Here is a 26,675-nt window from a genome sequence, read left to right on the forward strand (position 1 = left end):
CCTTAAGAGTAACAAAAGAAAGTCAATCACTAATATATTCAACCCGTTTAATTGCTGACATGATTCGTTTGTGAACGAAAACACACAAATACTTTTGTAATTATGTTTTACGCATCTGACGTACACCTTCTTCTACCGCTTCCTTGGCCAGTGCGATCACATGAAAAGCCTATCTTGCCAATTGAACACGTCTGGTCTATATGATTGCACTTTAACTTCAGTTATTGAGTTTTGGCATTGTGTGCAGAAGCAGATGCCATACCCTACCCTAGGAAGACATTCAATGTTTTCATCCTCTCTATACCTCGTCGTGTCGTAACCGTTCTAGACGGCCACGGTGGACCCACACGATACTGGAATCTGGACTTTCGCAGCCTTCCAGAGACCACACAGAGCGAAATATATAATAAATTCACCTGCCATATTTTGAGCTGCTATCTCTTTCATTTTTTAATGTCCATCAATACATAATATGGAATTGAAAGATTAAAGAGTAGAAATAATTCTCAGTAATAACACAAAGTAAAGTTTACTGAAATAAAGTATAAAACAAACTGAATCTTTACATTTTATTGTGTTTTTGTATCTACAATATACATGGAATAATTATTGGCACTGAAATAACTTTGTCTGCTTTGAAAACTACAATAATTACTGAGTATCATTTACAATACACATTTGTTTACTTTTTCTTTCCCTCTTTTTAAATAAGAGATTTGGTTGTTACAGGTTTTAATATTTTTTCTTCCTTTTGTTATGTCTATATTAAAGTAATGCATGAACTTAGGCGCTTGTTCGTTTTAGGCTACAATATTGAATAAGGAAACATGTAATTACAAGTTTTTCACAAATACAGTAAATATACATAAATCTCAACAGAAAGCAAATGTTTAACACATGCATAAAGACTATTTTCTTATAGCACTTTAAAAGCTCAGCTCACATAGGATCATGCTTTAGTTTCTCAGTTCATTTACCAATAACAGCTAAAGACTATTGTGTATAAAGTGAACATAAATTAGAGATAAATAGAAACATTTTTGAAGGTCACTAAATAATGAATATAATCATGTCATGAACTAAACAAAAGTACAGAACGAGAGTTCTCTTGTGGCTATATGGTTAGTATGAATACCTTTGGTGCGAGAGATCCGGGTTCAATGCCTGGTAGGAGCTGATGTGGTTTGAATTCCATGTTAAGCTGTAGGTTCACGTCTCATATAGCCTCGGTGCTAAAAGGGACGCTAAAAATCCAAATCAACCAATCAAAAATACAGAACCAACATAGGGGTTTGAAGACTTCGCTTCGTGTTTCTTTTAAACACTTTTATCAAATGAAAGGGCAGCTGTGTTGCCACTTCTTTCACCTAGTCATCTGACAGCTGTTCACGCTGTAGTTGGCAACGTCGCGTCACTTTTATTGGCTTAGCCCACACGTCATTCAGTTTATCTCACGGTTCTGTTATCAAACTATGAACAAAGAGGTTACGAAGGAACAAAGAGGTTACGAAGATTTTCATCTATAACTTAACAAACAAACAAAAACAGAACTTTCAGGAATTTGTTCTCAAAATTCGGAGACATATTTTTTCCATTTATACCTGATACATAGCTATTTTGCACATGTAAGTTTGTTTTCAGCATAAAGGTAATATGAGACGTTGACCTACAGTTTTACATGATTCAAATGGCAGGTTCTTCTACCATAAATCAAATTCGATGTTCCGTACCTAAGGAACACACGTTAACCATTTAGCCTATACTGATAAACCAACAAAATGTATTAATTTACTGAGAATCGATTTTTGTTACACAATACATCTGTGTCTGACATTTTGCATCATATACAAATCAAATTTAAATTTGTACATATATTATCCACATTTCTGTTCAGAGCTCAAAATACCCGTGTTGCTGAACTTCAGATGCCCTCTGTTTATTATTTTATATACTAAATAAAATTGAAATGATTATTATTACGAACATATGCAGCCAATCTTCTCGTATATCAAATATTATTCAGTCTTTTCTTTAGATTACAAGATGTAGGAAGTTGAAATTTCCAATTACATAACTATATATGCTGTACATAAGGATATTTACAACCTCTTTCACAAGATATTTACAACCAAGGTACTACTGTAACAACTTACTTGAATAAAGTCCATACTTTTTCTTTCTTCACTGGTTATATAGGTACATATTTCACTCAGTTATTATGTATGCAATATGAACGTAGTTTTAAGTATACTTAAGAATACTGATTGAATCAGTTTTGCAACAGCAAAACTGCAATGATGATTTCAGAATGTAGTTAATGTTTTTAAATCAAAATGAAATAAATATATTAAATTACTTTAAAGCAATACAAGTATATATATATTATTAAAATATTCGCTGTTTTCATAAATAAATTTAATGTAGTTTCTTCACTGTCTTTGAGTTATCCACTAATAATCAAAACAGTGGGGGGTGAGCGTAGCGATGACTCAGAATGTCCCTCGATGACACCCTGTCGATGAAAGAAAAGATGCCAAATTCAAGTGAATGATGGTTAGAGATATGAGAAATCGAGTCCTCGACACTATCCATGAAGATGATGCTTTCTTTTACCAACTAACATCTCCTGGAATCGAAACAGATGTTAGTCTACTACCATTGAGCCATCGTATACCTTCCCGAGAATATATTTAAATTGAAATTGATACGAATCTCAAAAAGCTAATGTTTGTTGTGATTGTAGTTTCATTGGAAAATACACGAACATAATTATGTCCCTTTGCTGACTACGCCCCTGAGAGCTTCTTAAAAGATGATGATTCCTAAAATTGTTTTTAAGTATATATGAATATATTTAAACGTATTTAAGTTTATTGTTTTCCAAAAAACATTAACTCAAGTTATTCTACCCACTAAAGATGATATCGAAAGAAATTATATCAAATTTTACTGATTATTGTATTCTACAGAGTATTACAATTGTATTTTTTGTTCTGTAGATGAATAAAATCCTGAAGAAAAAAATAGCATTGTTCAAAACAAGATGGAGAGAATTTATAGATGAAATGATATTAGCAATTTTCAAAGTTAGAGACAAAGTTGTGAAATCATTTTAATGATTACTTACTTTCGTAACAACAGCATTTTAAAGAATTAATATTATTTTTCTATATTTCACTTTTTCAAATCTTTTAATAAAGAGAACAATATTACATTATTTTTGGACACGACTTACAAGTAACTACAGAAAAAGGTAACTAATATTCCCTAATAAGCATAATAACCATTGTTAATTTGCTAAGAGATCGTTTGGTGTCCTTTTATGATTCTAATAAGAACCATACAATTTTGACATATATATTTTGGCGGAAATCCGAATCTTCCTTTTAGCATTTTTAGAATTTATCACAAAATTTACTCGTTTCTTTACCTGTTTTATGTTCATAAGCTAAACCACTGGTGAACTACTTAATCAATTAGCATTCTTGCTAAATATATTATGAAACTTTTATCATTTTTACAAAAACATATAAAGCTATATATGCAGAATATGATTGCCTCATATACATCAAGCACCAATAGCATGATCAGTTATAGTGTTTCATGTCATGCAAGTTTCTGGGATGGGAACTACTTGCAGAAAAACAAAATAAAATGAACATCAGATTATATTATTTTGTGACTATAATACAGATTGAAAGCTGTACGTATTTCTAATGAAACCAATCTATATCCACACACAACGTATTTAAAACCCTAATACAAAAACATCGAATCAACTCAGTGAAATGTACTCTCAAATAATGCTGGCTATCATATTATTACATCATTAACACAAACAATATCAACACTTATTCTGCAAGACACCATATTGTCGCATGTAATGCCATTTACACAAACACAATAACAACACTTATTCTGCAGGATATCATATTGTCGCTACAGAATATCATATTGTCTAGGGCTATAGAGAAATATTAGTTGTGTATGGTCCATATGATTGTGGACCAGGGGTTCTGGAAAAGCTGCTGTTTCTCATAATTTTGATTTCTTTTTAACCAGCATGATAAATATTTTGAGATTTTACCTGCATAAATCAGTAGAAAATTAGAAGTTTACGTATAATTACAATATAAAGGCACTATAACCACATTTGCACAGAACGTACAAGAAAGGTTATTGCCCCTCATTTTAACATTGAAATCTACAAGTACTAATATACGAACACAGTTAACATATCATATATAACTATATATGTTAGTATCCTTCTTTATATTCATATTTTCATCTGTTGTACATTTACTGAATAAGGACTGAATTATTCGAAACAACAACGGTGATGGAAAATGATGACATATATTACATTTTCACATTAGATTTTCAACGTTAAGAAATGTGTCATACAGATTCAAATGTATTGAATATATAGTATGTTTAGATGCTATGCAGATTAGTTTCACTAAAAATATTGTACAATTTAGTCTGTATCAGAGTCATTGATGATATAGCTGAGTGTAAAGAATGTATCTGCTTCCAGTGTTTCGTTTAAAATTCACTAAATTAATACTTTATTTACTTCAATTTCTATTATGAAATACCTTCAACATCTGTTATTCACTTATCGAGGTTTTTTGTAACACAAATATTACACAAATTAAACAAAAGGGCAAAGTATTAGGTTTGCTTTTTGTACTGTATCTACAAAGAAAGAGTTCGCATGAAACAACAGCCAATAATCTTTTGTAGAGAGGGTACTACTACATATTTCATCCATTTTCTGCAGAAAACGCCTTTGTCTAAAATGCTATTATCAAGCTACTAGAACATTACAAATATTTCTTCACGAAGTACTATAAAGCATTTCAATAAAACATAGCATCTAAATAATGAACTAAAAGGTTTATCAGTACCAATACAACATATTACTACATATAATGATAGTACTAAACACTCCTTTCAGAAACTTCAGTCATTTGATTATAAAACACACGTATTGTTCTACCTCTGATGGACATGCTTTTCAATGTATTACAATATTTTGGTATAATACAACTTCAAATGATAAATATAACCTGAAGGGCTATAGTATGAAATAATTTATAATAAAGCAGTTTTTTGCAGACATCTTATAGTTGTAATTGCCCCGCAAGACGCCACTAACGAGTTCTTAGTTCAAATTAAGAAATTAAAGTAAAATTTTTCTCATTGATGTTCATTAATACTGTCATGTAAAAATACTTGAATAACCATAGTAAAGTATTATAGTACCACATAATTCAGTATAATGTATCCATTCTTCCACTGCAGTTATGAATAGCTGTCCCATGGCTTGAATTCGAATTATGTGATTCACTCGATTCTCTAGAACCAAGGTTAGATTTTCGAGTACTGGCTGAGGCCCCTGACCACGAGAAAGAAGCTGGTCTTCGAGCTTTTCGACGACCAAACTTATCACGTAGAGATCTGATCACTTTCTCTGTACACGTAAATGCAAGAAATATAAAAAGTCCTTGGAGCGTATTGAATGCTATAAACACATACCATAAGCTTTCCATATCCAGATAACCTGCTACCAAACCGGCGATCCATGTAAGACCCATGATCAGTGCTAACCGGATATACAGACGGAAGTCATGCTGGGCTAACGATGCAGTGGATCGTGAATTTCCACGACTTGTTGTTGTAAAGATCATATGAGCACTGCAAGCAAAGAATACGACATTTAAAAGCATCACTAAGGCCATTGGTGCAGCAAAGAATATCAGAAGCGCTTTGCGTTGGCTGAACCAGCAGACATGAACACCAAAATTTGGCCTGTATTCATTTGGAACAGTGTCTTGATTTAAGTTTTCGATCACCACTGACGTCAAAACTATAGTGGCAGGAACCAGCCAGCTCCAGCCGGAATAAGCAACAAACTTGCGCCATTGCTTACCCGCTGAAACTCGTAATTCTGACGTCGCTAATTTTAAAGTCCTCCAGACGTCAAATGCCATTGTAAGCATCCAAAAGAATGCTGACAAAAAGCTATAATACATTAACACCGCAATAACTGTGCAGGCTGCTCCGGGAGATTTGAACATTTGAGCTAAAATAAAAGTTGAGTATGCCACAAGCATTGCAACACACAAGGAAGCCAAGTTCTTCCCTGATAAATTTTGTAAATCGGGCACTAATAAGAAAGCTATTAAATGTAGTATTAAACAGATAACAGAAACACCAAGCCCCACAAAGGTAACATACCCCATATACGGAGTAAATTTGTCAACAAATTCTTTACCCAATGCACATATAATAAGTTTGTCATTCTTGATTTCGTACTCATGTGGTAGAAATGTCCGTTTGTACGTGGCAACATAAACAGTGTTATTTTCTCCAAGGTTAAACTCTTCAGTGTCTAACAGAAATTTTGGACAAAGTCTGAAAGCTGTCATTGCATCCTCATCTGCAATTGGACTTGTTGTTGATGATTCCTCTGTAGTTGATTCCTCAGTCGCTGCATGAAGAACAGCGTAGTTATCATATTCCCCCGGCTCGGAGGTTGCTAAGACACCATAGTCGTCATCAACATTTTCCTCTTCTGTAATGTAGAGAAATGGAGACAAGGTCGTACTAGTAGTTGACGTTGTAGTTCTTCTTGTAACCTGAGGGCGTACAAATGTATTTGTACCGAACGCTACATCTCCGTCACGAAGACACTGTCCATTGACAAAAGTCTCTCCAGTTGCACACAGGACATGCCGACATTTTTTGAAGAACGGATCGAAGAGTTCTCCCTCAGGACAAGGTCGCAATTTACCGACAATATCACCTCCGTGCACATTAAGGATATCGAAAAGCACTGAAAATGCTACCGGGCTGAAATCCTTTGTATGCGATGAACGGTATAATGTCTTATGGCAAGCAAGGTTCTGTACCTGAACGTTGTTGCAAACAGCACAGTGGACATTGCGATAGCCCTCCGGACCGTGGAAGACGTGTGCAGTATACGACTCACACTTTGCTTTAACATCATCGTCATTAGTCCAGTTTGCCATACACGTTCGTACGGTTTCCTGGCAACGTCGCACGATATGAATCGAAGTTTCGGGAATAACTGGATCGATGTGGCACAGATGAAATACACGGACACCTTGTTGATTCACTGTAATGCCCCAAGAGCCCCGTTCTTTATCAAACACTAATGAGTCGGTCACTTTTTCTCTCGTCAGTTCTTGAGCATATCTGTTTACGGTCTTTAAGAGCGATGGACACTCCAGTCGCGGTATCCACAAGTCCACACTCGTTGAAGAAGATAAATCTCCATTACAGAAAGCACAATGTGAGTTCCTATACGTAAATCCCGTCGCGTGACTTGTGACTGGCATATTCGAAAGAGGATCTGAAGCATTAGATCCATTTTCACAACGATTTCGGATATATCTATCGGTCCAAGTTCTCGGGCAAGTAGTTTTCATGTAAATACCACCATATTGAGTCATTTCTACGCACTTGAAGTTGTTCACATTTTGTCGTTGTTCGAGTGCATTAAATCGTCTAGCATCTACGCAACAATCACCATAAATAGCACAGAGATCGTCACATAAACAATTCCGGTCTCTCCAATCGAGGTTGTCGCCAACACGAGATCCCCGAACAATTTTACACGAGTCCTTATCATCGCAGGTTCTATTTACAGCCTTGAAATCTGAAAATGTCAGAGTAAGTCCCACAGCCTCTCCTGCTAGAACAGAGAGCAAGTTCAGCAGCATCAGAACTAACATTCTTCTAGCTGCCATAATTTTGTTTTAAAGATTACACTGCAACTTCTTTATTTTTCTTTGTTTCACTTAGATACGTTAATTGCACAGAATAAAATAAAGACACTAAGTCAGTTCTTGGGAAAATATGTATCCTTTTCCTATTGTAACCGCCATTTTATTTTTTAAAAATTTTATTTAGGGTCGTAACGGCGTCACCTATCTATTCTGCTTCGTCTTAGAGACATTATTTTTGCTTTTCCACTTTGGCCACTTGATCATAAATCCTTTTCTTTGCGGGGAAAGTTGTGTGTCAAACAGGTTGGGAGCTTTCTTCTTTGAAAGAGGAATCACAGTATATCTGTTTCACTCCAGTTGTTTTGATTTCCTGCAAATACAAAAGAAAGGAAAAAAGTATTAGTTACATACAGAATATCTTTGGACTTAAAGGAGAAAAAATCTGCATAACATAATAAAAATAAATATTGCAATTTACTACATACAGTACATAAAGAAAGTACAATATACAATATTGAACGATATTGAATATACAATATTGAATGAACAATATTAAATGTACAATATTGAACCTGAACATTGCTGTTAGTAAATAATGTTGCTTCTACAACATAAATCTAGCAACACTATAACTCATCATTATTCTAGTTAATCTGGTGAAGTTTTAGGGTCAAATCAATAACATAATCGCAGGCGTCAAGCACTGTTTGCTGCAATTCCATGTTTGCTTACAAGTATTTCCAGTGTAAGTTAAGTGCATGTGTGTTTTGTTTTGTGGGGAAGGGCATATCAATAATATTCGATAATAATATGCTCATATTTCGAGTATGTATGATTCCACCAGACTATGAATGTGATTTACTTTCACCAGGACAATTCAGAGTTCAGTAAAGATATTAAACAAGTAAGTGTCCTTTCACAGTGTGAAACCACAGCTGACTTCCAAACTGTGGGAATTCAATACTCAAACTTCAAGTAATACATCTATAACTACTAGTGGCAATAGATTAATAAGAACCTGTTCCTCAGACGCTGAATTCATATTACTTGCTGAAGTCATTACTTGCTATGCTTTATTTTTTTGTTCTATGGTGATAAAAGTTGAAACTGGAAATAGTTCATTTTAACCATTTTCGGATTCAATAGAGGGTTAAGGGAGGAGATAAAACCTAGTATTCAGAAGTTGAATCGATTGCAAAAAAAAAAAAAAAAAAAAAAAAAAAAAATCTCAATCTCTCTTTACGTTTTTGCTATACGGAAATCAGTATTGAAACCGGAAGTAATAGTAAATTTTAGCCACTTTTGGCTTTGATAGAGTCTTCGGGATAGTCATGATACGTTGTCTTGAGACGCGGAATCGTTTGCGAAAAACTGCTTCTCACTATCTGTTACCGTTTTCGTTCTATAGGAATAAACGTTGAAACCGGAAATGGCTAATTTGAAGTACTTCCGGTTTGAATAGAGGGATAATAGAGAATATGGAATTTGTTTTGGGGACGCTGAATCGTTCGCAGAAAACCGCATCTCAATATCTCTTACCAGTGGCGTATTTACGATTTTGTTTCGGGAGGGGATTTGCTAACTTTCGGGGGGGGGCTTTGCCTAGAAATGTGAAAATTCTGCAAGATATTTCATTTACTTTACTATACTAAGTAAGATTTCGGGGAGGGCTTAAGCCCGGAAGCCACCCCCCTAAATACGCCACTGTCTCTTACCGTTTTTATGTGGAAATCAGTAGATGAGATGTAAAAACCACGGATCCTCTACTTTCGTTCTGCAGACCTCTAAGAGTTCGCAGATCACCAATTGGAAACGACTAATATATATATATACAACTCTACAATGTTGAAATGAAATGTAATCTTTCTGTTTTACGTCCCACGGTTATGCCGGTTACGCTAAAGGAGAAATGAATAAGGTCCCACGGTGATTATGAGAAATGAATGAAATGGTGGAATGAAGGAAGTGGGGGGAAACGGGAGAACCCGAGAAAACCCACGAGCACGGTGTTTGTCCACCACAAAGTCCACACGGCGCGAGCTAGGATCGAACCAGCGACTTCAAACACCGGAGGTGAACGCTCTACCACTGAGCCACCGCGCCCCCAATTCTATAATTTTATTGGTGTTTAACGAAGAAAAAAGTATGTCCGAAGATAACATATTTAACAACGTATAGAAGTTATTGAGGGGAACTAAATGATATACCTAAGTATTAAAAGGTTGTGCTTAGCTTTCGAGAAAACGATGGAAAACGAATTTCTTTGTAAACCTGAATATTGATGCTAATGCAAGAACCATGGATACTTACTGAGGTGAAATTAATTTTGAAATATACCCTTACTAAGATCTTCATTATGACATCAGCGGAACGACAATACATAAAATGGTTGATGAAATATTGTCAAAAATTATGATCAATTCATACTGTTTAGTTTTCATTTAATATTGTCCAAAGGTAACATATACAGAGTGTTTCAAAAGAACACCGACATCTGGGAGGTGATTCCTCACACCAAGATAAGACAAAAAGTGTAGACCACCTTGGGTGCACAAATGCTTCCTTTCGGAGTTATAGGCTGCCGAAAACATTGAAAAAAATGAAATTTAAAGGCCCATAGCTCCAATAATATGGGACCTACCGTAGTCAGGTCAAGACTTCACTTAAGAACTAATATTTACCCTATCCAAATATCCATGATTCAGAATCCTATGGTACTTCCGCAACAATTTCTATAGAGGTAGTTAGTTGGTGAGTACTTTAAATTATATGCCCGTAGCTAAACAGCTTCTATAAAAATTGTTGCGAGAGCACCTTAGGATTCTGAAACATGGATTTTCGAATAGGGCACATGTTAGTTCCTAAGTGAAGTATTGACCCGACTACGGTAGGTCCCACAGTATTGGAGCTATGGGCCTTTACATATCATTTTTTCATGTTTTCGGCAGCCTATAACTCCGAAAGGAAGCATTTGTGCACCCAGGTTGGTCTATACTTTTTGTCTTATTTTGGTGTGAGGAATCACCTTCCAAACGTTGTCGGTGTTGTTTTGAAACACCCTGTATATTAATCGGTAGATTGCATTGAGCTGAACAATATGAGATGGTTGAAGATGACTTCTCATGTGTAATTTTCCAGAAAATCGAAAAAATGAAGTTTTTTTGACGGTAAATTTGTCAGTCATTGCCAGGTGCACACCCCAAAATTTTTCTTGGGAGGGATCCAAGCTTTTGAGGGAGGTGTTTCAATACTAGAAGCCTCTACTTCATGTACTGTTGAACGTGTATTATTCTGCACCCGAAAAGACGATAAGTAATTGTAAAATACTTCCACCAATATTTTCAGGAAAAAAATATATAGAATTAGATTATTTTTATGAGAGAAAGAATACAAATGAAGTTGAAGATCAAAGTTTTATGTTAGATCAATCATTTCCCTGGTAAACAAGTATTGTTTTATTGAAAAAAGTGTACAAATGTATGTTGTGTTAGGAAGTTTTGACGGAGTCCGGACCTGGTAGACCCCCATGCAGTGTTGCCAAATTGGGCTACAAGTAGCGGATTGGGCGATTTTTTAAGCACCCTCGCTACAAAAATTTCGAATTGGGCGACACGCTACTTTTTGGGCTACCTGTAATTATCTGTGGGCTATAAATCTTCAAAATACGCTACTTTTTTGTTTTCATATATAAAATTAAGGATCATTTTTTTAAAATTTTGCCATTCATGAATAAACCAATATTTCTTGTGAAACATTTATTTTTGTGTATTAGATATTGTAAGTCAAAGGATAATCGAATAGTATCTCAATTCCTGGGATTAATTCGTCACAGTTACTACTACAGACTGCATGATGCTGTTGAACATTTTTTTGTCTGATATTAATATCAGTATTCAACAATGCTTTGATATTGCAACTGATGGTGCATCTAACCTGTGCGGTAATAATAATTCTCTTTACATACGCATGAAAAACGATAACCCAAATATAATCTGGGTTTCTTGGAATTCAAATACTGTGCCACAAGAATGCGTATCTCAAAACTTTCGTAGTGACCTTCGTGTATATATATATATATATATATATATATATATATATATATATATATATATATATATATATATATAGAGAGAGAGAGAGAGAGAGAGAGAGAGAGAGATAGATAAATAAATAAATAAATAAATTAGTAAAACTAAATAGCTACAATATAATTTATTTTTATATTTGGGCTACAAGTAGTTCAAATCCGCTACTTTTGAAGCACAACCACGCTACTTTTTAATCTTCATATCTGGCAACACTGCCCCCATGGGCGCGCTCCTGTTCGTTGTCAATAATAACTGACAGTTGAGGTCAGTGGCGTATTTACGATTTTGTTTCGGGTGGGGCTTTGCTAACTTTCGCGGGGGGGGGAAGGCTTTGCCTGAAAATGTGAAAATTCTGCAAGATATTTCATATACTTTACTATAGTAAGATTTCGGGGGGACTTAAGCCCGGAAGCCCCCCTAAATACGCCACTGGTTGAGGCGTTGGATGGCAAAGTGGAGTAAGTCAGTTTTGAGACATTGTGAGACGCTGAGACTTTTTATTAAAATCGATATAGAAAAAGCGAACAAAATTGGTTTCTTTGTGCTGCCATCTTTTGGCCTATGGCCTGGTATTTTAACTCTGAGATACGCAACGTTGGCATCCAACAGGTTATGGTTTTACGTTCACGAAAATGTCTTAATCTCATTATATATATATATATATATATATATATATATATATATATATATATATATGAATATTCAAGGAAAACTTTTGCTATCAAGCATCAAACTAAGTAGGTATCAATGACATGAAAACCGACACGGATTTAGTTTATCAGCTAAATAACACTAATAATAACATTAAAGAACATCTTGAAGAACGATCCTAATAGCAGTAATAATAAAAAATGAAAGTTGTTAAAAAAGAACAGGAAGCTGGAACTAAAATGAATTCTCTCACACCTTCTGTAGTGTCAAAGGATGTTTACACCTCTTGTAGACAAGAGGGAATTCGTGACAACTGCTGCTGGGCGGATGCTCCTTATACACGTAGATAGGAAAAAGACCTTACTTACAGAGTATTCAGAAGGCTACTGTTCGTTTTCGTTATCTAAATATATATGGAGTTTGTTTGCTTAAATAAAATGTTTTTTCACCATCCCCCCTTTTCTAAACTGAGAATTTTTATTCTTTTCTTAGCTTCTTCCGTCTTTTGAAAGTATTAAATGTAATAACTAGATTGCAGAGAAGAAAAGAACATTCTTATGGTAAAAAAAGAACCTATAAGTGGCTGAAAGCTCAGTTGCATGTCTTTTAAGTTCTTTTTTTTTATTTCACCAACTTACTTAACACTTAGTTTCCATATTCTTTGGAAAAAAAGGAACTTAAGTACACATAAAAGACAAGTAATGAAGAATGTCAAGAGAATGACAGGACTATTCCATTCGACTAGGCCTTTGGGTTAACAGGACTTCATTAGTCATACTAAGGAACATGAGTAAAGTTAATGACTTAGAAATTAGTCAATATGATTTTTGAAGAGACCATAATAGTACTTAAATTTTCACTGAGTTTCAATGGTTATTAAAATGGCTATGTGTTACACGCTAGCTTCTATTGTTTGACATAAGACGCAAAATCCTGATGTCTGTGCATGTTGCATTCGACGACGTGTGATCTTTTGATCGTATGAACACATTCACGTCACACCAACATTCGTCTGACGGCGAGCATTAAATATATATAATGACGAGCGTTGTTATAATGGCAAGCAGTAAATATAAATAAGAAGTACAAGAATCAACTAACTTAATCACAAAATTTACGAATAAATGAGAATTTGTAAATGGAGTCTAGCCTAAAATGTTTAAATTTGCAAGTTCAAGTTAACTACTTCGAGATTTCTTCAAGTTTTTTCAGTGATTTCTAATTATCGACTTTGGGAGGAAAGAAATGTAACTAAGTTTGGATTAACACAAATGCCGCCTAGGAATCAATTTACGCGACGATATTTAGTCCACTTTTGTGGTGTTCCAAACAAACGAAAGATTAAACTGTTTTTACTGAGACAATGATTTAAAAAAAAAAAAAATTGTTTTATTGCAAAGTGTACTAAGAAAATAAAATGAAATAAACGATCTATTGTATAGTATGTCATTAAGCAATGGTGCCCACTCCCCTTACGTCCATGACGCACCCCCCAATTGTCTATCCATAGGTGTTCTTCCATGAAAAAAATCTTTTCGATTAATTTTTACACCCCCTCAAACATATTTATATAGATTTTTAACCCCCCAAATATTTCAATGACGCAGTTTGCGTCATAGCCCCCCCCCCTTGTGGGCACCCCTGCATTAAGTTATCGAGAGCATCAATAAATGAATAAATTTAATTCAGTTAAATGCATCCAACTTAGGGGGAAAATATTTACCACAATATTCTGTGGTCTACAATATCGCGTACTGTAATGTGAAGCCGTTAACCTGTATCGAAATTATGGATCATTTTCACAACAACTGTTCATGAAACCTCTCCTCACTGATGTAATGGCTAATGTGTGTGCCTTTGTGCTACGAGGTTCCGGGTTGTATTCCCAGTAAGACAGAGCATCGAAAGCATTACAACAGTTAATATCCAACTGTAAGTCCCGTGCTATATATAGCCTGACTCGACAAAGGACATAAATAAATACAGTACAAATAAACCAATCATAAACATTGTCTGAGTTTATATCTCCATTTAGTTTATAATAATGTAAGTTTGAGGTAAGTTAGTTCAGATCCAGATAGAATTTCTTAAATATTACAGTATATTGACACGGAAGATAAACATGTACAATAAATTCTCAACTATCCAGCCTAGTTAAAAAATAAAATAAAATTTTCAAAAACTAAAAGCAGTAAGTTTTGACTCTTTTCCTAAACTTTTAGACATGCCTTCTGGTATTTGTGTAATAATTTATCAATGAACAATAAAAATAAGTTTAAATCACTTTTTCAAGCATTAGGTCTAATTTCTACGTTAAAGCTCGCTTTGTTTTTAAATTGTATGTACTCATACTGATCAGAGTGCATCATTTTGTTTCCTGCAACTTAGTTTAAAATTATAAAATTTATCTCTAAATGTTGTACAACATTTTAATTCCTGAGCTTCTTTTTTTCTTCTAGTAATTTTTTATAAAAATGATATTTAAAAAATGAAATGAAATTTTTCAGTTTAACGTCCCACGATTATGCTTTTTAAGCTAAGGGAAATAATGATTAAGGCAAGGGAGTGATGATGAAAGAAATGGTGGAATTATAAAGTGACAGGAAGCGGGAGTACCCCGAGAAAACCCACGGACACGATATTGTCCACCACAAACTTATTTGGCCGGGGATCGAATCAGGGACCCCATGCACTAGAGGTAAGCGCTCTACCACTGAGTTACCGTGCCCCCCTAGTAAGTTTTTAAAACGTACAATACACTATATGAAAAAAAAAATATAAAGTACTGCTCTGTATTCTGAAAATATGAATAAAATTCACTAAAAAAAGTGTCTCCTTAATGGTATATGTGGGTGTAATTATAGAACTTCGGACTACTCGGTTTTCTTATCAGCCTGCCCTTTTGGAGCTTTGGACCAGATTCTCCTTAATCTACTGAACATAGAAAATAATAATAATAATAATAATAATAATAATAATAATAATAATAATAATAATAATAATAATAATAATAATAATAATAATAATAATAGGCTAATACTCAGTGAAAAAAGTATTATGAAATTTGACCAAAACATATCAAAATAATTTGCATAAAATCTTTTAATACATTTGAAATATTTCGCTCTAACTTTTGACGTCTTTAAGTTGTCATCCATCTAGGCGCGTCCCGAGAAAATTTTGTTGGGAGGGGCCCCAAGCCTTGGGGGATCGGGGTTCAATATTACAAGCCATTACGTCTACGTGGTATTGAACGAGTATTATTCTGCACCCAAAAAGACGATAAGTAATTGTAAAATACTTTCCCCTGTATTTTCAGGGAAAAAAGTGATAGAACTAGATTGTTTTCAGATGAACGTAGGCGTCCTGTATACGGAAATGAAGAAACTAGTGATATTAAAAAAAAAAAGGCTAGCAGAAGGGGGCCCATTACTTACATCATACAGGACTTACACAACACGGGGCAATGTTGCTATATGTAAGTCTTATTTACTGTTTATCTTATATTTTCTAAATGTAAATCCAGTTTTTTCCTTTATTTTGTTGGGCCCCAAAGAGAGTGGGGCCCTAAGCTATAACTTGTTTACTTTATACGTAAATTCAGCACTGAGTACAGATGAAGTGTAAGATCAAATTTTCATGCTACATCAATCGTTGCCGCGTTAAACAAATATTTTATTGAGAAAGTGTACAAATGTATGTTGAGCTAAGAAGTTTAGGATGTCCGGACCCATTGGATCCGCCGTGGGTGCGCCTTTAGCTCCATCGCTAAGGTTACATTTTAAAATTGAAACACAATGAACATAATTAGGTCTTCCTGTGAATTTCCATTTCGTCTGCTAAGGATAACAAACATAAGAAAGCAAAACGTTTACTGAAGGAGAGAGAGTCTGGTAGATACATAGACTGAAAGTATTTGAGAACAAGATCCTGAGACGAATATTAGGACCGAAGAGGAACGGGAATGGGAAATGGCGGAAACTTCATAACGAGGAACTACATAAGTTATATGGTTTAACCAACATTGTTAGGGTCGTCAAGTCTAGGAGGCTTAGGTGGGCGGATCATGTAGCTAGAATGGAAGAAAGTAGAAACGCTTTCAAAGTCTTGACTGGAAGACCAATCGGAAAACGACCATTAGGAAGACCTAGGCGCAGATGGGAGGACAATATTAAGATGGATCTCGCAGAGATTGGAATACAAAGTAGAAACTGGATGCAGTTAGCTAAGGATAAAAGTCAGTGGAGAGCTTTTGTGAACGCGGCATTGAACCTCCGGGTTCCATAGGCCATAGAGTTAGTTAGTTAGTTAGATAGCCTGGTGGGGAACAACTAGTTCTGCACAAACTGATTTTACATGATTGTCTCTGCCATGGTTCGGAGCCTACGTATAATAGTAGGTATTTTCGTTGATAACCTCGATATTGCATCAAGACAAAGTAAATATCAATCAATAAGGAAAAAATGCATCAGTCAGGATACTTATTGCAGAAATCGAAACCGGAATTTTCTAATTGCGAAGTCATATTTTGGACAATTCTGCTTCGACAATAAGTTACTCTTTAAGAAAAGAAATTATACATATAAAGGTGATGACAGCTTTTGTTTCTATCCAATTATCGAGGCAGAAGTGTAGGGTCAGGCGGATGAAGAAATTACGTAGTATTTCTTTGAAGAAAAGAAACTGCAATTGTAGGTTAAAGGAATGTGATGCAGAACGGAAGATTTTTTTTATTATTGTTATTTTATTTTAAATGTCCACCCACTCTGCAACTCCTTTAAGCCAGCTGGAATTTCCTTCGACCCACGTGATCTAGCTATTATTTGAAATAATAGTAATAATAAAAAAAAGAATACAGCAGACAATTGCAAAATTTCATTCTTTCTTCTTTTTCTTCTTCTTTAAAAAGACAATTTAATGATATCACAAGATAAGAATGAGAAAAAGAACTTATTTAGTTTCTTCATCGTGTCCTATATGTGTCTGTCGTAAACGTATTAAAGGAAGAAAGGAAACTTTTGTGTGTGGGGTCGGGGGAGAGGAGATAAAAATAAGATGTTTCTATGACGTAAGTTAAGGATTTTTGTGAGATACCAATTTAAGTCTTATTGTGTGGCACATATATGAGTCTTCATGCGGAACGTGTAATACATCTGTCTGCATAGAGTACGTATACAACTTGGAAATGAGTGAGTTAACTGGTATGTTATTTAAGGTTAATTACACTTCATATAACACACACACACGTACACATTTGTGGGAAACTGGGAAGCGAGTCACAATTGCAAAATGCATTGTCAACACGAGAATTATATATTGGAGATAAAACAATGTTACAGAAAGTAGAGAAAAACAGTGGTTGTGACATATTTTTAGAGTAGTTCTTTCACTGCCAGATAAATTACGAATTACTGAACACTTATACCTCGGTTTTATGGACCTTAATTAAATGGATTTCAGCTCAGTTTGAAAAATGCTGATCTTAAATGTTAAATTTACTATATTAAATTGTAAATTTACAGTGTATCAGTAATTTTACAATATGAGATCGGAGAATGTGTTTGATTAAAAATACATTACTACATCATTCCTCTTTCTTTAGTAATGTTGCACTGAACCGCTACTGCCCCCTTTTAGTCCGTTATTGGTTCCTTGAATTAAAGTAATAAGTGTATTCATTAGGATTTTAGGATTTAGATTCCTGGGCTTTCGGCATCTATGGCCATGTTAGCCCTTCACGTTTGAGGGAGGACGTCCCTCGGCGATCATACTATTCGGGGAAAGGGAAGGAAGAAAGGATTGTGGAAGGAAGGGAGCGGCTTGGGACCTATATGTTAGGTACCACCCCGACATCTGCCTGGTGTGAATGAGGAAAACACAGGAAAACTTCATTCAGGGTGGGTGCCCCGAAATTTTTTTTTACATGTTTTCGATCGAGTGCCCCCACCGGTAATCGAACTCGGAAACGCTCGCACTGAAAGCTAGTGTGTCCATGTCACGAGGTAGTCCAGCGATCGAGCACAAAATGAAACTTGAGTATGAAACCGGGAGCAAAGAGTGGTTTAGTGTTTCCTGGTTCAGCGCTTTTTTTGGGAGGGGGGAGGGAGAGGATCTCTTTCACTTTTCAGTACATGTGAATTTAAGGTGGTCAACATTGTGTTCGTCGGTTTTCTCGAAGTTCTCCCGTTTTCTACCACATTCTCATTCCACCAATTTTTCCATAAGCATTCATTGTAGTTACTCATCTGCAGGAGCACACCCAGAAATGTTTGTTGGCAGAGATCCAAAGTTCGGAGAATTCAATACTGCAAGACATTACGTCTATAAAATTGAACTGGTGTCATTTTGCACCCAAAAGACTATGAGTGATTGTTAAGCACTGACACCTACATTCTCAGAAAAATAATAGAAGTAGATTGTTTTTATAAGGAAAGGAAGGGTAAAGATGAAGTGAAAGATCAAATCTACATCAATAATTTCTCTGCTAACAAATGTACTTTTATTAAGAAAATATACAAATATATATCAAATTACGATGTTTGGGGGGCTCCGGACCCAATGGACCCCACTGCGTGAGTGTGCCCGTGTTCATCTGAATCCTTTTACGTAGGCCATAAGTGTGGGACAAGAGATTTCATTTTATTTTGATTTCTGGATATGGCTGTAACAGGATAGAAATAAGAGAGGTTTTCAAACAACTTTGTAAGTTTGTCATTCAATTAGAAAATAGATACTGTTAGGTAATGTTAAATAACCCAAACAAAGGCCTAAATGTTCGAAATTGAGACTTTTACTAAACAAATAACTTACAAATAACACTAACTTATTATCATTTAAAAAATAATAATAAAAAACATACAAATCAATGGACAGTTTAACTTGCCTAGGGTTAAACCTAGGGTTGCCTACGACTCAATGCCTGAGGTTATGCCTCGAAAAGTAGTCAAGGTTAAGGTCAGTGGCGGATATAGAAAACAAAAACGGGGGTGGGGGCAGCCAGATCCAGACTATGATAGGTATATCATGATTGTATTATAAACTTTTAAATATAAATGATAGTTTAAATTATTTTTGTACCGCAGCCCTGGGCTAGGTCCGCCACTGGTCAAGATGATGATGTCTCATCTCAAAAGTGTATATTTTTTATTATTGGAAGAGGTCTTGTCCAGTAGCGAAACTTAATCCCACAAGTAGGGTAGGCCCGACAAACTACTAACACTAATAGCATTTAATGTATCATAAAATGTTACAATGATAGTCAAAATTCTATTTTCCTTATCGAGTTAAACAACAGAAACTACCAAATGTATTTATTTTAAAGAACTTTCTTAGCTGTATTTCTAACACTGTTTAGAGTTGAATTTATGTGCATGTATACATAGTAGTTTTCTTTCGTTGTTTAATTTAACAAGAAAGAATTAATATATAAGCAAAAGTAGACAGAAAGTAGTCTATTATTATTATTATTATTATTATTATTATTATTATTATTATTATTATTATTATTATTATTATTATTATTATTATTATATTTATTATTCAACAAATATTTACATGAGGAAAACACGCAATGTGTATTAATGGAATATTCTCATTTAGTTCCACTACAAATATTTTGAAGTGCAGTTCATACTTTCTTCTGCCTGGGATTTGCAGGGGGGATGAGGTGAATTTCCTCCTCACTTGCTGTTTTCATTTCCTGCATAATTTGAAAATGGAGGTAGAGAAAAAGAAAATAAATTCGTACAGTTAACTGTCAAATTTCTACGATAAATGTTAATGCTCAGAAGGAACTTTATTTGAATCAGCGCAAGATATTTCATATTGTATTCTACAGAGTGGCATATTTAAGGGGGTGGCTTCCGGGCCTAAGCACTCACCGAAATTTTATCGCAATTTTTTATTGTTTTATATATATTACAGAATTTTCACATTTCCAGGAATAAAGTTAGCAAAGCCCCCCGAAACAAAATCGTAAATACTACTCTGAGTCTATGAAATGGAAAACTCAACTAAAATTACACACAAATATAATTATTTTATCATATACGGTAGCATTTGTAAATTTATACACATGTCTAATGTATCAAAATTATATTCTATATGCTATTATGGACCAGGCCCTATATACCTAAATTAAACAAGTTCATATCTGGATCTGACGATGATAAAACCGATCACCAAAATTACTGTATTCTATGCTGAACGATTATATTGTTTAGTAATATTATATTTTTAAAATCAGACCACTGTCTATGTTCTCTCAGTTATACACCGTTATTTTTATAAGAAAAGTTGGATCTTACCTTTCTTATTACTTGAAGAGATAATAAGAATGAAGACTCTTGTGATCATGAAAAAAGTCGACATTTCGAGAATTTATATGCATTCCGTTACTTTTGCACATTAATCCGTTCAACCCGATATACACCGTATATAAACGCCTAGAGGTCACACTGTTCAAAGTATCCGGATAAAATTTTAAACTTTTTATAAGATTCTCCAAAGGGACATGTGTCATTTTCTTCATAGTTCTCAAAAAGTCTGCAATATTATTAACAATACCCAAAGATCAGACATACATCAATCGAAAGATCTTATTAAGGTGAATAAAGTTATATTCTTATCATCATCATAGGTATTCTGCCATTATTGACAGGTTACTTGTAGCAACTGAGAAGCTTCCATGGTCCACGGTCTTTCTATGATTTGTACAGTGATTTTCTGTTTTTTTTTTCTTTTAAAAGGAAGGGGAGAAAAGACAAGTGAAAGGTACAAAATAACGATTGCATACACCTGCCATTCATCATAATTTTTGAAATTCTGTTTTTTAATAGAATTGCCTAAGAGACAAATGTTGATATTATTTCTTCTCGAAAAGATATTGTAAAAATACTATCTTGCCCTGGAAATATATATATATATATATATATATATATATATATATATATATATATATATATATATATATATATATATATATATATATATATATATATATATATATATATATTTCTGTTGGAAGAGCTCTGTCTCATGGAATTTTTATATGTAAAAGGGTCATAAGAGCACTTTCAACATTTGAATTTAAAAGCGAGATAGGAAAACGGAATGAAATATTTCCGTTTAACGTCCCACACACATTATGTTGTCCACTACAAATTTACTGGGCCGGGAATCGAACAGGAACCCCACGCACCAGAAGTAAGCGCTCTACCACTGAAAAAAATGAAATCTTTAAGTTTTACGTCCCACGGTTATGCCGGTTAGGCTAAAGGAGACGGTGATTATGAGAAATAAATGAAATGAAGAAAGTGGGAGGAAACGGGAGAACCCCGAGAAAACCCACGAGCACGGTGTTTGTCCACCACGAAGTCCACACGACGCAAGCTGGGATCGAAGCAGGGACCCCAAACACCGGAGGTGAACGCTCTACCACTTAGCCACCGCGCCTCCTCACATTCTACCACTCAGCCACCGCGTCCTGTACTATAACGAGATAGGAAAGAATACAGTGAAGTACGCAGAAGATCGTCAAGGTAGGGTGGGGGTTCAACTTTCAAAGCTCATATACTTTCAGGTGTTTGTATACATACCTTATTGTGATAAATTTTTATTTGGCATATCTTGATCAAGGGGATTAAAAATTCCGAAACTCCCCCTTGCGTGAGCCACTGAAAGATAGAGATGAGATAGGGATGACAGACTAAAAAGACATGAAAGAAATTATTTCCCTGTTTCCTCAATTTAATAATAGTAATAGGAAAAATGAAAATTAAAATACTTTTTTCCCCAAGTGCTGCCATTACCCACTTATCTTCATTCCCATCACAATTTCTAATAAAACTCAATTACTATTATTATTTCTAATTCAAATACGTATTATCCTCAATCTTGAGTGAAAGCTATGTCTACAGGCATGGCCTTTAGCTCTCATGCTGTTTTGCCTTAGCAGCAGTTAGATAAATTAGCAACAATAACAAACAACAAGAACAACACTCGATGCTTCAAAACTATACAGAAAAAAACTGCAAGATAGCTTCTTATCCTCAAATCGAAATTACTAGTTTGAAGCTAGTGTTTCTTACGTTCATTGAAATCACCACTATTGTTCTAGTAAGATACATAGTCAACACGAAACTCGCCATGAGCTCCTCACGGAAAAACTACACCATTTAAGTACGATCCGTGATAAGTTGGTAACGTTGAAAATTATTGGCTTTGGAAGATCTTTGTACTTACTAAATGAACACACAACAAGCTTACCGTGACAATCAGGAATCACGAATTCCTTTTACCAACTTTCGATGAAGCTTGTTACCTTGCTTTTCTTTAAGTCCTTGATTTATGGTTCAAGCTTGTTATTATTATTTCACATTCTATTTGCTTTTATTCAAAACAAAAAAATCAATAAAAATAATTCAAATTTAATCTTTCTTTAGCACTTGGTTTTTGTATATAGACTGAAATAGTGATGTCGTTATTTCCTCTTTGTTACCATGGTGATTGCCATGTTTTTTCTAAACAAATTCATGAAGCGACAGGAATATTATGAAGTATACTGTTAATAAGAATTTTAGAATATTTTGAAGGCAAAGTAAAGTTGGCAGGAAAAGGTACAGGTTAAGAATATGGGACCACTATTTAGAAAATTTACGAGTGAAATCTAGTAATTAACCAAGGAATATTTATCGAACCTTTTTCTACAGTGGCCACATCTCTAGGTAATCTGATAAGATAGAAATTGCATAAGTAATGAAAGCATCATTATCACTTAATACACAATGAACAAAAGCAGCTATACGCAATGTAAAAACTTTAAGGTACAGACTGACGAGCTGTCGGCACCTATGAAAATAGAACAAATACACTATGTCTACAAGGAAAAAATATTAGTCTGCTTTGAAAATGATGTTAATTATATAGGTGTATTTAGATATTTTACCCCCACCGTATAAAGTATGAGTGAATAGTTACAGTGGCTACAAAATAAAAGAAACAATCAAAATAAAACAAAAAAGGACACGAATCTTGTAACAATATGGGTTCTGAGAATTTTCTATCTGGGCCAATTTCTGATCGGTTAAATGCATCGGATTTTTTAAATATATATATTTCATACTTGCTTTAAACATATATACTGACAGTACAACAAGAAAACATCCAATTATGAGTGGTTCAGCATAACTTTTAAACACTATTTCTGTAGAACAACACTATTTCTGTTTGGAGTCTAATGATGATAGTACTAAATATAAATTTTCCAGAATTATTTAAATTTAATATCCGGTAATAAATAAGCCAAATAAGCTATATTTTGACACTTAACGTAACCTCCAAATTTATAAATCACAAAATCTGCGATTTCATAAGAAATATTTCACTTTCAACGCTTGACATATTTTAACATATTATTTACCTAGTTATTTGCTTTTTCTATGTTTTCTTAGTTTCATTCATTGGAATTTTTAAATATATACAAATGTTTCTTTTACTCTAATGTTTGCAATAATTGGAAGTTAACACGTCACTGTTTTCGCTTTGTACTTAGGTTCTTAGGCCATGTTGTTTAGAAAATAAAACTACGATCATCATGGCAACGAGACGGATACGACATCCCACTATTTCGCTCTATTGGGCAATTGAATTGAAAAATAACGCCACAGAACTAATGTTGTCAGTCTTGTAATAGGAAATGTTCCGTTTAGATACAAAAATTTCCCACCAACTTAAGCAAATACGTACAGTATATACCCATTGAAATAAAGCAACACACACGAATATTTTCACCTCTTATTTCAGAGCTAAAATCTCATCTATCGTGTAAAAAGAAAAATAGGTATCACAGCCATTGGTTAATTGGGAGTTCAGCGCCTCTTTCAGCACCAAGGCTATGAGAGATATAAACCTATACGTAGTTTCACGAGAGATCCGATCCACATGAGATCCCAAAGGGAATCGAATCCAGTACTCAAACGCTAAAGGCGCGTATACCTACTAGCCACGGTAGTAAAGCGAATTGATCTGAAGTTTACTTATGTTATTTGGCAAAATGAGTTTAGGATACCAGTCTCATTTTATTTTATTTTGTCTTTTCTGATTTTGGTCTCTTTGTTGATTCATGAGGTTGGTCAGGAAAAAAAAAAGACTGAATGTAAAAACATGCTATAAAAACTGAGAATATCAGAATTTCCCGTTTTCAGCCTATATGATAAAAGAAAAATTTCCACACTCTCGGCAGTGTACGAACTTCAGAATATCCCGTTTTACGGGGAATTTCCCCCAACTGACAACACTGCACAAAACACATGTATGTATGAGTGTGAGTGAAGCTAAAAATTTTCTTTCACCTGCCCTCGCGTGACCCAGAAACTACCTAGCATCTACTGTCCGTCCGGTTAGTCCGAAAGGAAGAAAGAAAGAAACAAAATACACACACACACACACACCTTGGAGTTCCACAGATGCGTGTTAATGTGTCATTACGAGTTCCACCTTTTTTTTTTTCCTTTTGTATGGTACAATGTATTATTGTATATACATACACTACAATTTCCCAGGCAGATGCAGTTCTGCTTACATTTCTTTCAACAAAAGACAGGAAATAAAGAGAAGGAATTTCGTGTGATGATGTACTCGCTTTATTCCCGCAAATACACTTTAAATTTTAAAATTCGAATCCAACATACATTGGGACCACAGGTCACGAGCTTAACCAGTTCCCTAGAGGTTGAGAGTTACAGTGTACTTCAGTTGGATTCGAAAATGAAATGAAATGAAATCTTTGAGTTTTACGTCCCACGGTTATGCCGGTTAGGCTAAAGGAGACGGTGATGATGAGTGATGAATGAAATGGTGGAATGAAGAAAGTGGGAGGAAACGGGAGAACCCCGAGAAAACCCACGCACACGGTGTTTGTCCACCACACCCGGAACCCCAAGCACCAGAGGTGAACGCTCTACCACTGAGCCACCGCGACCCCCGTGCAGTTGGATTTGAGTTTAGTATCCCTTTCAGCGCCGATGCTATGTGAGACGTTGATCTACACCCTTAACATGGAATTCGAATCATAGCTCCCGTCGGGAATCGAACCAGAGTCTCCCGGACCGAAAACGCGTATGTTAACAATATAGCCACGAGAGAACTCGCCACAATGTCCCATCTCTAGTTCTATGAAAAATCAAAGAATCACGTTCTTCTTATATAGCGAAGGTTGGAATTTTCAGATCTTAACTATCCATATGGAATGTTCTTAGAGAATTTTATCTTTAAACAAGTTATTTTTGTTTATGGGTAGAGATGTACATAGCCATGCAAAATAGATGGATTTAATTTCAGTTTAGCATCCCTTTCAGCAGGGAGGATATATGAGACGTAGATTATGTGCAGTTCGAACTATATGAGCTCCCGGAGGACCCAAGTTCGAACCCAAGTCTTTCACGTCAAAAGCATGGACTCTAAGCTCTTAGCCACAAGGGACGTCTTATTTTGGACATCTTATTTTTCAACCCTCAATTCAATGACCAGGGAATTAAATTTGGACTTGAAGGGCGTCGGGATATGTCATTATTCATTTCAGCGATCCCGAAAAACTACGGGCTTAATATCTGTCGTTTCGAGTATTTATCCTCTCCTTTTATGCACACATTTTGACTTCTCCGAGCACGACGGCTTAGTGGTAGGGTGATTGTCTCTGATGGGTGATGGTTCGATTCCTGGACAAGTAAGTTTGTTGTGGACAACATCGTGTCCGTGAATATTCCCGACGTACTCTCGTTTCTTCCCATTTTTTCAATCCACCAATTCTTCCATCATCATTCATTTGCTTTAATCATCATCTCCCTTAGCCTAAAGGACATAATCGTGGGACACTAAACTAAAAGATTTTATTTCATTTGACCATCCCGAAAATCCCCCACTTTTCAAGCCGAAAATCAGAAAAAATGGTTGTACGGCGTCGGAAGTGTTACTATTCATCTCAGTAAACCCCAAAGACTATGGATTAACACTAGTACATGTCGTCCCGGGTATTTGAAGCCGCCAAACTTTTTTTTTTTTTTTTTTTTACAGAAATGGAATTCTATGGAAACAGAATTTTGTTTAAAAGCTTAATATTTCATACTAAAAAACTAGTTCAAATATGGAACATTGTACGCGTGTATGGAGCTTCACTGCACGT

The 26,675-nt window shown here is 35.0% G+C and overlaps 1 protein-coding gene across 2 annotated transcripts in view; it reads right to left on the reverse strand.

Annotated features, from left to right (window-relative positions):
• Window positions 1-561: 561 nt before the first annotated feature.
• Window positions 562-26,675, reverse strand: part of LOC145680521 (uncharacterized) — a 229,381-nt gene continuing 203,267 nt past the window's right edge. For both annotated transcript variants that reach the window (XM_081751126.1, XM_081751127.1), the window contains one exon: window positions 562-8,127. In XM_081751126.1, coding sequence (XP_081607252.1) covers window positions 5,277-7,778 — 2,502 coding nt within the window. In that variant the 5' untranslated portion in view covers window positions 7,779-8,127 and the 3' untranslated portion in view covers window positions 562-5,276. The remainder of the gene's footprint in view (window positions 8,128-26,675) is intronic.

The sequence above is a fragment of the Thermobia domestica genome, chromosome 3 (assembly GCF_964235325.1).
Source record: "Thermobia domestica chromosome 3, izTheDome1.hap1.1, whole genome shotgun sequence".
Lineage (NCBI taxonomy): Eukaryota > Metazoa > Arthropoda > Insecta > Zygentoma > Lepismatidae > Thermobia > Thermobia domestica.